General features: G+C 37.7%; 2 protein-coding genes and 1 pseudogene across 2 annotated transcripts in view; 1 reads left to right on the top strand and 2 right to left on the bottom strand.

The window, feature by feature from the left end:
- The window catches only part of LOC125209976 (probable manganese-transporting ATPase PDR2), an 8100-nt gene extending 286 nt beyond the window's left edge, over nucleotides 1-7814 (top strand). The window contains exons 2-21 of the mRNA XM_048109553.1: nucleotides 4-93; nucleotides 224-426; nucleotides 645-717; nucleotides 868-1040; nucleotides 1149-1320; nucleotides 1602-1706; nucleotides 1787-1897; nucleotides 1996-2082; nucleotides 2186-2368; nucleotides 3336-3386; nucleotides 3468-3593; nucleotides 4177-4256; nucleotides 4541-4649; nucleotides 4918-5046; nucleotides 5217-5282; nucleotides 5425-5496; nucleotides 5679-5833; nucleotides 6031-6142; nucleotides 6232-6348; nucleotides 6511-7814. Coding sequence (XP_047965510.1) covers nucleotides 4-93; nucleotides 224-426; nucleotides 645-717; nucleotides 868-1040; nucleotides 1149-1320; nucleotides 1602-1706; nucleotides 1787-1897; nucleotides 1996-2082; nucleotides 2186-2368; nucleotides 3336-3386; nucleotides 3468-3593; nucleotides 4177-4256; nucleotides 4541-4649; nucleotides 4918-5046; nucleotides 5217-5282; nucleotides 5425-5496; nucleotides 5679-5833; nucleotides 6031-6142; nucleotides 6232-6348; nucleotides 6511-7599 — 3303 coding nt within the window. The 3' untranslated portion in view covers nucleotides 7600-7814. The remainder of the gene's footprint in view (nucleotides 1-3; nucleotides 94-223; nucleotides 427-644; nucleotides 718-867; nucleotides 1041-1148; nucleotides 1321-1601; nucleotides 1707-1786; nucleotides 1898-1995; nucleotides 2083-2185; nucleotides 2369-3335; nucleotides 3387-3467; nucleotides 3594-4176; nucleotides 4257-4540; nucleotides 4650-4917; nucleotides 5047-5216; nucleotides 5283-5424; nucleotides 5497-5678; nucleotides 5834-6030; nucleotides 6143-6231; nucleotides 6349-6510) is intronic.
- A 365-nt stretch (nucleotides 7815-8179) lies between these two features.
- On the bottom strand, nucleotides 8180-10880 carry LOC125212476 (stemmadenine O-acetyltransferase-like). The gene is made up of 2 exons (XM_048112659.1): nucleotides 10324-10880; nucleotides 8180-9363 (listed from the first exon to the last, which is right to left on the bottom strand). Exons 1-2 carry the CDS (start codon nucleotides 10878-10880, stop codon nucleotides 8628-8630), a joined length of 1293 nt encoding a protein of 430 aa, XP_047968616.1. The 3' UTR covers nucleotides 8180-8627.
- Nucleotides 10881-13481: 2601 nt separating this feature from the next.
- Nucleotides 13482-15517, bottom strand: LOC125209975 (annotated as a pseudogene).
- Nucleotides 15518-15898: the final 381 nt, after the last annotated feature.

Below are 15898 nucleotides of genomic sequence, written 5' to 3'. Positions count from 1 at the left end.
TAGGTTAATGATATACACCATGCAGATGCTTGCAAGATTACTCCAGCTAAATTTTCAGGCTCTAAAGAAGTTGTGCCGCTTCACTTTCGGAAGGTTGGGACTTCAGCAACCCATTCTCTCTGTCATTCTTGAGAAGAAGAAAAAAAAAGAACTGTTGTCTAACTTTGTTACAAAATAAAACTATATGTGCCTAATTCGTACCATTTTGTTAAATGTTCCTAAGTTGGCAGCTTCTTCTACATCACCAAGTGCAGAAGAGATCTACTTTCACTTCAGGAAGCAACATTTTATTTACTCTAATGAGAAACATACATTCTCTAAACTTCCGTATCCATCCAAGGAAGCAATTGGGTATTATCTCAAGAATACTGGTTATGGTACAGAAGCTAAAATTGTTACTGGTACCGAGAAATGGGGAAGGAATGTGTAAGTTCTTTTAACTAACTAACTATTTTACCTTCTCTCTCACAACACTAAGTGATGTGGTGCTATTATGTAAATAGAACATATACTATTATCTATTTCATCTGTACTCATTATATATGTCAAATGTTCATGTACTTTTCAACCTTTTTTTTTTCTGAAAGGAGTATTAGTGGTGCACCCAAAGCTTTTTTGCTAATTAATAAGTTTTGACTATGCAGATTTGAGTATCCTCAACCCACTTTCCAAAAATTGATGAAAGAGCAGGTCATGGAACCATTTTTCGTATTTCAGGTATATAGTAAATCCAACTACCTTTTAGTTTCAGCTTGATTAATTGTTTTATTATAGTAATTTTTTTTATGTGCATAATTATACTATCATTTTTCAATTTTTTTGGCCCATCCGGAGGTCTTATCTGAGCTATTGTTGTAATGTATTTAGGTTTTCTGTGTTGGCCTGTGGTGTTTAGATGAGTATTGGTACTACAGTCTGTTCACTCTGTTCATGCTGTTTATGTTTGAATCAACAATGGCTAAAAGCCGTTTGAAGACTTTATCGGAGCTTAGACGTGTAAAAGTGGATAGCCAAATTCTGATGGTTTATCGGTGTGGCAAGTACGTCCCGATCAATTCCTTTCTCTATTTCTTTAAGAATACTATGCTCTGTAATTTTAATTACTTGCATATATCCTATTATCCTTTACCTTTTACTTTGAAATTTAGGTGGGTTAAACTTCCTGGGACAGAGCTTCTGCCTGGGGATGTTGTATCCATTGGGCGCTCTACTGGTCTGGATGGGGAAGACAAATCTGTGCCTGCTGACATGCTTATTTTGGCTGGAAGTGCTATTGTGAATGAAGCCATTCTGACTGGGGAGTCTACACCACAATGGAAGGTTCTTTCCATTTTCCAATACTAAAATGATACACTTGTCTTTTTGATTTCCTTATTATGCTATTCTCATTTCCCATAATCATGCAATTCTTGTTATTCTGTTTTTCCATATAACTGATTTTAGTTACTATAAGATGATGTTCACAGGCAGTACATGCAGTAATAACTAATAGCTATATTTTTGAGATTTGGGAAGAGAAGAATGGATATATTTTATCCCCAGAAATTTTTGGTACACTTCCACCTGAAGGTTTTCATTTTAATTCGTTAAGATTTTTGTAGGTTTCAGTAGGCAACAGAGGAAATGATGAGAGACTATCAATCAAACGGGATAAGGCACATGTTCTTTTTGGTGGTACAAAAATATTACAGCATACACCAGATAAGGTTTCTCACTTCTCTCTTTATTCCATTGGCAGAATTCTCGCATATTTTCATACTTAAGCATTCATTTATTTTCCATACAGACATTTCACTTGAAAGCCCCTGATGGGGGATGTGTGGCTGTTGTGCTGCGAACTGGATTTGAAACTAGCCAAGGAAAGCTAATGCGAACTATACTGTTTTCAACTGAGAGGGTAAAGTTGTTTCTGTTTCTAGGTGGTTTATTAATGTTATATGGATTCTTCTGTTCATAATTTTCTTGACAATTTTAATATTGTATGTGATCCCATAGGTTACTGCAAACAGCTGGGAAAGTGGGCTTTTTATTCTGTTCTTGGTAGTATTTGCTCTTATAGCTGCTGGTTATGTCCTTAAAAAGGTAAGTTGGTTCTGATAGATGTTCATGAAGATCTCATTCGATCCTTTTTGGATACTTTATTTGGAAAGAACATGGTGTATATTATGCAATAATTGTTCCACAGGGCCTTGAGGATCCAACAAGGAGTAAATACAAGCTTCTTCTGAGTTGTTCGTTGATTATTACTTCTGTGATCCCCCCCGAACTTCCAATGGAGCTGTCGATAGCTGTTAATACTTCTTTGATTGCACTAGCCAGACGTGGAATTTACTGCACAGAACCATTTAGAATTCCATTTGCTGGAAAGGTGAGTAGCACAACTTTTTGTTTCTGATAATGAATTGTACGAATATACATCAGTGGGTTTGTTTAGTTCCAAACTTCAAGCTCTTTATCTTGTTGAGATTAAGATAACACTGTGATTTGTTTATCGATTGTTTGTTGCTTACACTTTCCTTAAACATTGTACTGTTTTCTTCTTGATATTGTTATATTTAAAACAATTGTGCTGAGTATATACCTTAATTAATTCAAACTAAGGAGTTATGTCTTTTATTTAATAGGTTCTTTTGAGTCTAGCGAAGGGACCAACTCATTTAGTCTCCACGTGTCTTAATTAGGTTGTAAAATATTAAATGTTCTTTGATGTACAAACTCGTAAAATCTTATTTTAACTTAAGCCTTTCTTCTGACCAGAGTATATCAGGTTTAGAGTTGAAAGTTGATTCTCCTCTAAATTGTACAGTTTTGGATCATCTTGTGCCTCATTAGCAGAACTCATATAACCCTTTAGAATGTTATAGCACATATTTGCTCTTTAATAATCAATTACTTAGAACTAATCCGTGAGCCTATTGCCATCTTCAACCAACGAATCAGAAACCTATTTCAGTTAGCAAATTGTCCATCATTATCGACACATGCTTAATATTTTGTAGCCCAGTGCTTCTTATGTAACTGCAATCAATGATACTCTAGACAGCAACACTCCATAGCATTCTGAATGATATTACTTTATAAATGATAGATACCACAAGCATTTTCTAATCCGAAATGGGTTGATTAGAATTATAAATTCCATTACTTTTGGTATTATATCATTGAATTTCTTGTTCTCAGAACTCAATGTTTGCTATTCTTTTTTCATCTATAAATGTGTGGTTACTGGGTTTCATAGTCTCTTATTGCTATAGTCTAAAAAATATGCTTCTTTGGCTGTTGGCTGATGATTATTCCGAAGCACATCTGCTGATTTTGAGCTATTTACCTTTCAGGTTGATATATGTTGTTTCGACAAGACTGGGACACTAACTTCAGATGACATGGTATGATGCTCAAGCTGTATTATACGTGACTCTTCTTGATCCTACAGTATATTGTGTTTATTTTCTTCATTTGTTCCTCAGGAATTTTCTGGGGTTGGTGGTCTGTCAGATAGTGAAGACTTAGAAACAGAAATATCTAAAGTGCCAGATCGAACTTTGGAAATACTTGCATCCTGTCATGCTTTGGTCTTTGTGGACAATAAGCTGGTATGGTGTATTGTCATTTGTGATGCATTCAGTTAAGCTCACTGTATAAAAAGTGATTGTGTAAGTTCGAATTGGTTATGAATTGGGAGGACAGGGAAATAGCAAGGGTAGGAAGTTCATAAACTAAAGATTTTGCAAAGTGTATGATGTGTGATTGTATTATTATGATACAGTGTTTATGTGGTTCATAAAACTGAAGAAAGTTCATGCATTTAGTAAATTATCTTCCTGGAAAATCATGCTTCATCACAATCAGGGTTCCCTATTTGAGAAATCTGAAACATTTGATAAGGTATATTGCTCACATGCATTGCAAGAAAATGTAAAATGTACTATTAATTGTATTATGCTGTCAATAGGGTGGTCTTTTATTTGGATTTTCATTTGTTGGGAGATAGAAAAGTCACTCAGGTGGAATCACATAGTTCCATTATCTGCTATACATATTTGAAAGTTTTTATTGACATGACATCAGATTCTCTTTAGTCCAAGATTTAGAATTTCAAACGTCTTAAAACTGTATATTCTTTTTTATAAACTCTTGTTTTATGCAGTAACATTTTCCCTTCATACCTTGACATAGGTTGGTGATCCTCTTGAGAAAGCTGCACTGAAAGGAATTGATTGGACCTACAAATCAGATGAAAAGGCCATTCCAAAAAAGTATGCTATTAATCTCTATTTCAGTTATTGCAATTATGTCGATGCAGTTAATTTATTTTTGTATCTGATGCTAAACTTTACCTGATTCCGTTTTAAAAGAAAACCCTTTTTGCTGTCATACAAATTGGCTTAAATTTCTCAATGTATATTTTTATCTATTCTATCTTCATAAGCATATATACTCTAAAAACAAGTCTTAGCCATTTCTTGATTTCTTGAATTTGCTGTATTACCCTAAGGTAAATCTTATGTTAATTTATTCTCCTTGATATGAACAAATGCAGGGGAGGTGGCAATTTTGTCCAGATTGTTCAAAGGCATCACTTTGCTTCTCACTTAAAAAGAATGGCGGTAGTTGTTCGTGTTCAGGAGGAATTTTTTGCTTTCATTAAGGTACAGATACCAAAGTATATGTTTGTGCGCCTACTATGCATCCACATGCACATCCTTGAAAGGTTTTCATAAAAAGGCAATCTTTCAAGTTTCATCTACTGTAAACAAAAGCTAATGTAATAGGAATACAAGATGCAGTACTTGTACATTCTTTTGTTTTCCTTCTATGAATATAGCTGAATGCATTTATACTAATTTATTCTCATTTATTCATATATAAATGTTGGATTATAAAATAGTTAATGACCCCATTTCCTTAACATTGCAGGGTGCTCCAGAAACCATTCAGGAAAGGCTTATTAATGTGCCTGCATGGTATGTTGAGACTTACAAGAAACACACACGTCAAGGGTCTCGTGTTTTGGCTTTGGCTTACAAGTCCCTTCCAGATATGACAGTAAGAAAGTTTCTTTACACCCTAGCCATATTTCCCATTCTTGTACTTTGTACATCCAAATGTTGACTCTTATTTGGTTGCAATGAATTCAAACTTAATACCATTTCGAAATATTAACCTGTCAAAGTTGTCTGTTTTTTGTTAATGCCACGTTTATTCCTGATCTGAAGGTTAGTGAAGCGCGGAGCTTAGAGCGTGACACAGTAGAAAGTGGTCTAACTTTTGCTGGATTTGCAGTAAGTAATCTAAAAAGCACATTAACTGATTTCCCCAGTGCCCCCACCTTCCATTCTGAAGCACAAATATTAAATTGATCAATTTTCTTTGAAGATCTATCAGTTAGATGCTATATAATTGTTTGTATGATGGGTACTTTAGGTTTTCAATTGCCCTATCCGGGGAGACTCAGCCACTGTGTTGTCCGAATTAAAAGCATCCTCACACGATCTGGTGAGAACTTTGTGCTACTGTTATTGAATTGGTTATATGGAACTATGGAATTATGATATATTGAAATTTTGTGATGATGGATGTATGTAAATGCATGGACAGCTTCATTAAATGAGCAAGGAAGATTATATTTGCTGATGCTATTTTTGCCTCAGTTGAGGAACTCATGATATATATTTCAGGTAATGATTACTGGTGATCAAGCTTTGACGGCTTGCCATGTCGCCCGCCAAGTTAATATAATCTCAAAACCAGCACTAATTCTTGGCCCGGCTAAAGGCAATAATGGTGGGTATGAATGGGTTTCTCCAGATGAGACCCAGACAGTAATCTTCAGGTGAGGATACTTTCTGATTTAAGGGTTTCAATTTACTTTCAATGTGATTATTCATGTTATATCTTCCTCAAACTGCCAAATCTTTTGCTTTAATTTATACAGTGTTTGTGCATTTCCCTACATCTTTGCCTAAAAACTTACATGGTTGCTTCTTTTACTGAGGTGTGTTAATGTTTTTGTTTTTATCCTTTTGAAAGCGAGAATGAGGTTGGAGATTTATCTGAGAGTTATGATCTTTGCATTGGTGGTGACTGCATGGAAATGCTGCAGCAAAGCTCTTCTACCCTTAAAGTCATTCCTTATGTGAAGGTGCAACTTATGGCTGTTTATTTGTGGCTCAGCCTCATTGCTCTCTTATTGTTAGTTCTTACTGAAAAAAGGTTTCTACGTTTTCCTAGGTATTTGCCCGTGTTGCCCCTGAGCAAAAGGAACTCATAATCACTTCTTTCAAATCTGTGGGGAGGGTGACGTTGATGTGTGGTGATGGCACAAACGATGTTGGTGCTCTAAAACAGGTAATTACTCTAATATCCACTTGGATGAAATATTTCTCCAGAGGCATGTATGAAAGTTTAATTGGTTATCGTAGATATGACAAATTTCGACTTGCTTGTCATAATCAGTCACAAACTGTTTGGGTAAAAGAAATTAAGTGAATCTTGATGATTCTTGTACAGGCACATGTTGGGGTGGCTTTACTTAATGCAATGCCCGCGGGACAAACTGGGAAGTCTGCAACATCGTCAACGAACGAAACCGAAAAGTCTGGTAAATCTAAGAAACCGAAGCCTGCAAGTGGAACTGCTGATGGTCCTTCAAAGAGCAAACCTGCTTCAAAGTCGGAGTCTACCAGCAGCCAGAATGCAAACCGTCATCTAACCGCTGCAGAAATGCAACGCCAAAAGCTGAAGAAACTAATGGATGAGCTAAACGAGGATGGTGATGGCCGTTCTGCTCCAGTTGTTAAACTGGGTGATGCCTCTATGGCGTCGCCATTCACAGCAAAGCATGCTTCAGTCTCTCCAACTATCGACGTGATCCGCCAGGGTCGTAGTACCCTCGTCACCACGCTCCAAATGTTCAAGATACTCGGGCTCAACTGTCTTGCTACAGCCTACGTCCTTAGCGTGATGTACTTAGACGGCGTGAAGCTGGGCGATGTTCAGGCCACAATCAGTGGGGTCTTCACTGCTGCCTTCTTTCTGTTCATATCCCACGCCTCCCCACTCCCGACACTATCAGCCGAGAGGCCTCATCCCAATATCTTCTGCTCCTACGTCCTGCTCTCCCTCCTAGGCCAGTTCACCGTTCACATCTTCTTCTTGATATCATCGGTGAAGGCAGCTGAGAAGTACATGCCAGAGGAATGCATCGAGCCCGACTCAGAGTTCCACCCGAACCTCGTGAACACCGTTTCCTACATGGTGGGCATGATGCTGCAAGTGGCCACTTTTGCTGTCAACTACATGGGCCACCCTTTCAATCAGAGCATCTCACAGAACAGACCTTTCCAGTATGCCCTCGTCGGGGCTGTTGGCTTCTTCACTGTCATTACCTCCGACTTGTTCCGGGACTTGAACGATTGGCTGAAGCTCGTGCCCTTGCCGAAAGAGCTGAGAAACAAGCTGATGCTCTGGTCGTTCCTCGCGTTCCTGGTCTGCTACAGCTGGGAGAGATTCTTGAGGTGGGCCTTCCCCGGGAAGATGCCGGCATGGAAGAAGAAGCAACGGGCCGTCGTGACAAGCGCAGAGAAGAAGAGAGTCTAAAGCAGCTATGGAATTTTGGTATGATATAGCATCACTTCTAATGGCTAAATCCCCATGTTTTTTATACGAGGAAATGATTTTTTGTGCATGGATATTAGTTTTATGCCGCCGCCGTATGCAGCCTTACGCCACCACCAGTTCTAATATGTGGGGACAGTTTTGTTTTTTGGATATAAAATACGACAATTTTAATCAAATGTTTTGTTTAGTTTTAACTGATTATACCATTTTTACTTTTTGGATCTTACACATTTTCTAAATTTCACTCGTCCCATTATAAGTAATGCATTTTTATTTTTTAAATGTCTCATTGACATATTTTCTAAGTTAAAATTATTATTATCTCTACTATATTTTTTCTCATATTTTATTTTCTATCAACTCAATTCATAAAATAAAAATTATGTGTCGAATGGGAAATACTGCATCCGGATAGAGAGTATAAGAATTCAACAACCAATGTCACTTAGAAAATTATTTTCACTTATTTTAAAATACGTTGGTTTTGGGGATAAATTATTCTTTTTATTTCCTCGTTAAACAGTTTACTCATCCTATAAATCTTATCTACATGCTCATCTCAACAATCGAAATTTCTTGCATTTAGACCTCCGAGACTGAACAAAATTTTACAAGAGTGCATACTAATTGCACCAAATGTGCTTAGTGACAAACACGGGTACACAGTCTTATTCATTTTATTTCAATATAAGACATCTATTGTTCAAAAATAATCTGCGCTTTTCTAGCCGCGCGGGAAGATAGAGGATGCAAGCGTTATTCGGAATGATTGGGCGTAAAGCGTCTGTAGTACCGGCGGTGGAAACTACCAAGCTGGAGTAAGGTAGGGGAAGAGGGAATTTCCGGTGGAGCGGCCTTTTAATTGGTATGCTTTTTAAGATAAGATTAACGACAGGATCTATTATCGCTTTTTGCATGTCCTTGGAAATTTAAAGTAGGTACAAATTCTCCCAATTTTGACCTACCATACAATCTATCTGTTATTACTTAATGAGTTTGAGACAGGATCAAGCCAGAAAATCTTGACCAAGAAGCTTCTCGCAATTGGATCGCACCAACTGAAAGAAACGATCGTCAGCAACATAAATCCACGCTTCGATCCCGTCCCCGGGCGGCGGAGCTTCCACGAGCACCACGAGGTTAATGTATGGAAAGCCGCCGACGCAGACCCTCCCCGGCTTCCCCCATCCGAAATCCACCTCGTACAACCCCATCCTCAGCCAGCTGCTGAAAACACAATTCCTCGGCTTACGAAACACATCGCTCGTCTCATCCATCGCCCGCACCGATTCCTCATCCTTCACAACTTCATTGATGAAATCCCTGTCCACTCCTCGCACGGCGCCCCTCAATTTCGACACCGCGTCTTCGCCTTCGCCAAGCGAGGACGCGGCTGCCACCACGATGCAGTTGCCAAAGGTGCGGTCGGTCAGCCCTGCTCTAGGGCGTAGGTTCACTATATGAGCGGCGTGGAACGACGTCGTCCCCGTCTCCGCAGCTCCGGACTTTTTGTGAGCGGCGATGAAGCTACGCCACAGGAGAGCGGAGACGGCTTCCACCCTAGTTGGATCCTTCACCTGGCTTCTAGAAGCTTCCAGCTTCTTCATCCTCTCCACCTTCTCCGCGTCAAAAACCAACCTCCTCGTCGCCATTTTCTCCCTCGTGACTCCGAGATGCAACGAGGAGGGCCGGGGAGAGGCCGATGGCGGGAAATGGAGCGCCAGGTCGAAGGAGGGGTGGGCGCTGGGAAGGACTCTCGTTAGGCTTATATATGCATAACTCAATCTTATTGCATAGTAATAAAACCACTTGTAGGTCTTTTTAGTTTTTTTTAGGTCATTTTAGAAAGAATAACATAAACTATCTAGAAACAACTTCCATATTTTTAAATTGAACTAAAAACTACTAAAATGACCTTCGTGTTATCTAAGAATGATATTACGGTCTTCTGCAATTATTTGGTTCAGTTTTAATAATCCTATTCAAGAATATATATACACATAGAATTAGGTGAACATACAAATTACTCACTTTGTTTCAAGGTAGTTGAATAATTTAAATATTATTTTCTTAAATTACATGATTAAAAACATCACAACTGATCTCACGCTAAAATTACATGCATTAGAAATATCAACATCTTTTCAAAAATATTACTCCCTTCGTCCACCAAAATTGATCTCACGCTAAAAATGGAAAGTTGATCTCAATTTATTACTCATTTTTTATCTTTCTCTCCTACTTTATTCATATTTTTTTTTATTTCTCTATCCTACTTTACTCATTTTATCACTTTCTTTTTTCATACTTAATTAATTTTGTATTAAAACTCGTGTTATCCACCCATGTGACTGTTTCATTTTTTTTTGGATGAAGAGAGTATAAAATACTAAGGATATATCATAATCGCAAAAGGAATAAGAAATAAATGAAACTATAATTATAAAAATATAGCATAAACCCTATTTAAAATGTTAGGTGAATATAGTAAGTTAACTAAGGAGTTTAAAGAATTAGCTTAAAAACATCAGAGTCTTATTTTTCAACCTTAGCAATTTGTTTGCAGTTAATTTTGTAATGCACTTTCACTATATTATTTTCTCTTCACTTTAACTATTAATTAGTACTAGTATATTATTTTTCTAAAACGAGTGCAAAAAAAAATTACATTTTTTATTGGGCAGAGGGAGTAATGAGGCCAACCTTAAGTGTGTCTGCCCATGGAAGGGGTGGATGATTCCAGAAGCTTCCCCGCGGCAGCTCTCCGCCCATGCACGGACGAACGCCGCTGCAGATGAGCCGTCTGCAAGCTTATGCGACAGAGACACGCTAATGGCAAATCCACCGCACTCGAAGAAACTAGTCTTCACGAACAAAGTTCGGGTTCCACTGCTGCCCGCCGTGGGGGATAACTGCTTCACCAATTCCTCAAAATTAAGGTTTTGTGTAAAGTGTGAGAGGCGAGCATGAACCCGGGCTTCAACAAACTCTGCGCCCGTGTCGTCGCAATTCACGTGCGAGTTTTGTATGACTGTGCCTGCAATGGGGTAGAAGATGGTTAGGGTCTCTGACAAAGACCATCTCAGACGTTTGGAGATTTCTTGTTGCGGCGCAGATTCATTGTTTTCATATAAGAAAATGAAGGGGGTGTATATTGGTGGTAGCATTTGATCAAGAAATGAGAGTTTGTGGATTTTGAAAGCGAGTGGAGTTGGAGATGATGGTTTTACAATATAGGTTGTGATGATTGTTTGTGCCATTTTTGTTGTTATCTTAATTTTCATGTCAATGCTTTTGATACATATAGGAATGTTTGAAGGCATTCAATAATGTTTATCTGACATGGTAGTTACAATAATAGTTAATACTCCAGCTGTCCAATTATTGCATGTTTCATAAGAGCATCAGCAACGCAAAATGTGTGTTTATAAAGAGCGTCTGCAGTGCAGCCACGCGTTGGTAATCCATTGGTTTTTGTGGCGGCCTAGTAGTGGTCGACAGTGGCGGAACCAGAAATATGAACAAGCCGGTGCTGAAATATAACAATTAATAATATTAAAATAATTTAAAATTTGATACTCCCTCCGTTTTTTAAAAATATGGAGGATTGAAACGGCACGAGTTTTAATGCACAATTTGATAAAGTAAGAGAGAGAGGAAGAAAAATTGGTAAAGTAAGAGAGAGGAAGAGAAAAAAGTCATAGAATTAATGTTAGTTGATCATGGAGTCCAATTTTAAGTTGTTAATTGTAGTGGTATAAGTGGTAAATAAATTGATGTATATGAGTGTAAAGATTTCTTAAAACAGAAAGTTTGAAAGTTGCAATTTTTAAAGAACGGACTAAAATGAAAAGAGTTGCTATTTTTAAAAAATGGAGGGAGTAATACTTATAAGCTTTTACAAAATTTAAATAGAATAACATTATCTCAAGAAAAACTATACACCAAAATTCTAAGACAATTTGATAACAAATTTTTTTATATAATTTTTCACCATAAAATTATAAAGATTAATTTTTTTAAAAATATTTCTCCCCATTTTCTATAAGAAACCATATCCCCTAAACTCATACTCTCATTAGCAATGACTAAAAAATAAAAATAAAAAATAAAGTAAACTGAAAAAAAATAAAGAGAACACCATCCCATACGGAGTAATACAAATAATAGATAGAGGAACTAAATTCATGCACCAAGTATAATTGATACATGAAATAGAATTTATAAATTGATAGGAATAAATTGATAGGAATTTAAATAAATGAGTTAGAGTTATAAAACTAATGACTACCGATTTATCTAGTGAGAGATATTTGGTCAGGAATTAAATAAGAGTATTAATAGCATCTACTACTAAATACTAATGGCCCAATTGATTTTATTATACATTCCAGCCCAATAGCAAAACCTAAGCCTGTAAACTTCATCTTCTTTCTAAAGCATTCAACAGATGCTGCAACTGGGCGGCGCCGCGCCCTTACAATTTCCGGTGGACGGTGGTAATAGTGATCAGGAACCAGCAAGCCCCCGCTCCAGCGGGGGCTTGGCCTATGCTGGTTCCGCCACTGGTGGTCGATGTGCAGAAAAACGACATCCTGTAAGTGCGTGAGGTCGACGAATGACATCAACATCTTTCCAAAAATAACTTTTTACTCATTCTGTCCACCAAAATTCGGCAAGATCTCCTCATCTACTTTTCCTACTCCACTCATCATCCACATCTCACAATACAATAAAATAATTCATCATCACTTATTAAAATTGGTTATAATTATAATATTATTTTATTATATTGTGAGAGGTGGACGAGGAGCGGAGTAAGAAAAATGGATGAGGAGATCCTACTTTACCCATTTTATCACTTTCTTTTTTATACTTAAGCAATTTTCTATTAAAACTCGTTATCTATCTATGTGACAATTTTTTATGGATGAAGAGAGTGTAGAATATAAGGATCATAATCGTAAAAGGAATAAGAAATATATTAAATTATAATTATAAAAATATTGCATAAGCCATATTTAACATGTTAAGTGAATATTGTAAGTTAACTATCTAAGGGGGTTAAAAGAATTTTAGAGAAATTTTATTTATTAGTGGGGACTGGGGTCACCTAACTATTCGATAGATGGGGTTTAGCCGTTTAGCTAAACGTTGGTTATAGCCTGTAGGTTACTAACTTTCAGTACCTTAATAAAAATATCGATCTATTTCAACAACCAACATAAGTTAAACAATTAAGAAATTGTCTAGTCTCGTACACAAACCATTTTTATTGCACTCGCTTAATACGTGTGGTTTTAATAATAGTGATAAAACAATTTTCTCTCTCCAATTAAAATATTCAACTTTTTTCTCTATCCGTTTATCATTTACGCACACATTTTCGCTCTCCAATTAAACACACGTAGTAACAAACAAATCCTAAGATCTCATGTCGACTAAGAAATGGTTCATCTTAGCCTAGACGGAGGGACGGTTTTGTTTTTTGGATATAAAATACAACAATTTTAATCAAATTAATTACCCGGTGTTTTGTTTAGTTTAATTTGTTGCTTTAAATAATCTTCCCTGCCGGCTATTCTTCCCTGTGTCGGCTAAGATATATTTCGTCTCGTGAGACATTCCAAAAAAGAAAATGTGTTCTAAGCGGGGTGGAGGAAATATAAGAATCGAATACCTAATGTTATTTAGAAAATCATTTGGGGGAATTTTTATTCTTTTTATTTCGTCGTTAGCAGTTTACTTATTCAATAAATCTTGTGTCGTACCCTTCTAATAACTGGTTTCTATCTTCGCATTTAGACTTCTTAGACTTACAGTAGAATTTTACAAAATTCATACTAATACATAATTGCACCAAGTGTGCTTAGTGACAAACACGGGTACACGGACCAAATACGGGCATTGAATAAACCCGAAAATCTTATTCATTTTATATCAATGTACTTGTGAGTTTGGGACATGATCAAGTAGCCATAACATCTTCACCAAGAAGCTTGTCGCAATTGGATCGCATCAACTGAAAGAAACGTTCGTCAACGACATTAATCCAAGCTTCGATTCCGTCTCCAGCCGGAGCATCCATGAGCAGCACTAGGTTCATGTACGGAAAGCTGGTGCAAACCCTAGCCGGCTTCCCCCAACCGAAATCCGCCTCGTACAACCCGAACCTCACCCAACTGCTAAAAGCACAGCTCCTCGGCTTATTAAATTCACCAATGGTTTCATCCAGCATTTGCAGCATTTTTTCATTATTCATAACCCCTTTCATGAAATCATCGCCCACTCCTCGTATGGCTGCCCTCAATCTCGACACGACGTCTTCGCCTAACGAAAGAGCCTCAGCTACCCCCGCGACGCAGTTCCCGAAGTGCGATCTGGCAGCCCTACTCTAGGGCGCAGGTTCACCGCATGAGCAGCGGGGAACGAAGTTGTTCCCGTCCCCGTCCCGGCCTTTATGTGCGCGGCGACGAAGCTCCGCCACATGAGAGCGGAGACGGCTTCCACCCTAGTTGGGTCCTTTACCGAGCTTCTTGAAGCTTCCAGCTTCCTGATCCTCTCCACCTTCTCCTTGTCGAAAACCAACCTCCTCGTTGCAATTTTCTCTCTCGGGACTCCATAAGACAACGAGGGCCGAGGCGAGTGCAAGGGCGGGAAATGGAGCGCCAGGTCGAAGGAGGGGTGGACGCTGCGCAGTGAAAACTTATTTAAAATAAGAACTTTGAGAATTGAAAATCATATCAAGTACTCCCTCGTCCATGATTAGGACTCTTATCTACATTATTCTCTATCTTACTTTATCATTTCTCCACTTTAACTATTTATTACTCCATCCGTTTCTTCATAGTTGAGGCGGAACTTTTCGGCACGAAGTTTTAGAAATGAATGTTGGGTGTGTTAAATAAATAGATAAAAAAGTAAGAGAGAGGAAAAGGTAGAGAAAATAAAATAGAGAGAATAAAGTAAGAGAGAGTAAAGTTATAAAGAGAAAAAAGTTACTACCATATATGGAAATGAATCAACTATGAAGAAACTTTCCAAAACAGAAAAATGACTCAACTATGGCGAAACGGAGGGAGTATCATTTTTACAAAACAAGTGCAAAAAAGTGACCGGGACTATTATTCGTGGACGGAGGGAGTAGTACTACCTCCGTTCACTCATCGTTGAGGCAAAAAATTTCGACAAGGAGTTTAAGAAATGGACGTTTGGTGTATTAAGTAGATAGATAAATACAAAGTCGGATAGATAAAAAAAAGCGAAGAGAGTAAAGTAAGTAAGAGGGAGAAAAATTGTGAATCATAAATGCAAAGAGTTTGCAGCATGAATTGATCGAGGTTTATTTCTCGTCCGTCCGAATAATCTTCCCCAGCCAATGGAGATAGAAGAAGTCCTCTTCTACGCTTGGGAAAGGGATCGAACGAGAAGCTTTGGCATGAAGTAAGCGTGGGAGGCATTCAAATGGCATTGCACTCAATCCGCACTCGAAGAAACTAATCTTCACGGACAGGTTTCGGGTTTCGGTCCCATCCGCCGCGGGGGATAACTGCTTCACCATTTCCTCAAAATTAGGGTTTTGTGTGAAGTGTGAGAGGGGAGCATGAACCCGGGCTTCGACAAACTCGGCGCCCTTGTCGTCGCAATCCACGTGCGAGTTTTGTACGAGTGTGCCTGCAATGGGGTAGAAGATGGTTAGGGTCTCCGACAAAGACTGTCTCAGACGTTTGGAGATTTCTTGTTGCGACGCAGATTGATTGTTTTCATATAAGAAAATTAAGGGAATGTATATTAGTGGTTGCAATTGATCAAGAATTGAGAGTTCGTGGATTTTGGAAGCGAGTGGAGTTGGTGATGATGGTTTTACTATATGGTTTGTGATGTTTTTCTGTGCCATTTTTGTTACATTAATTTTCATGTCAATGCTTTTGATATTTGTAGGAATGTTAGAAGTCATTCAATAATGTTTATCTTGAATGGTAGTACATTAATAATAATTAACACTCCAGCCGTCCTATAAAATGTAGGTTTCTTATAAAATGTACTCCCTCCGTCTCATAAAAGTTGAGACAAAACTTTTGGGCACGGAAATTAAGAATTTATATTAAATAAATAGGAGAGATAGAAAAAAAAGTAAGAAAGATAAAAGAGAATAAAGTAAATGATAGAATAAAGTAAGAGTGATTAGATGTTTTGTCTTTTGTTAAAAAAGGAAATGACTCAACTTTGTTGGGACGGACTAAAAAGGAATACGATTCAACTTTTATTGGACGGAGGG

The sequence above is a fragment of the Salvia hispanica genome, chromosome 3, assembly GCF_023119035.1.
Source record: "Salvia hispanica cultivar TCC Black 2014 chromosome 3, UniMelb_Shisp_WGS_1.0, whole genome shotgun sequence".
In the NCBI taxonomy this organism is placed as follows: Eukaryota; Viridiplantae; Streptophyta; class Magnoliopsida; order Lamiales; family Lamiaceae; genus Salvia; species Salvia hispanica.
This window is presented reverse-complemented; position numbering and strand designations above follow the sequence as displayed.

Coding starts and splice junctions, on each gene's coding strand:
- LOC125212476 (XM_048112659.1), bottom strand. CDS start 10,880: ATGGCACAAACAATCATCACAACCTATATTGTAAAACCATCATCTCCA. Junction 9,364..10,323: donor CATGGGCAGACACACTTAAG/GTTGGCCTCATT, acceptor AGTCCTTCCCAG/CGCCCACCCCTCCTTCGACC.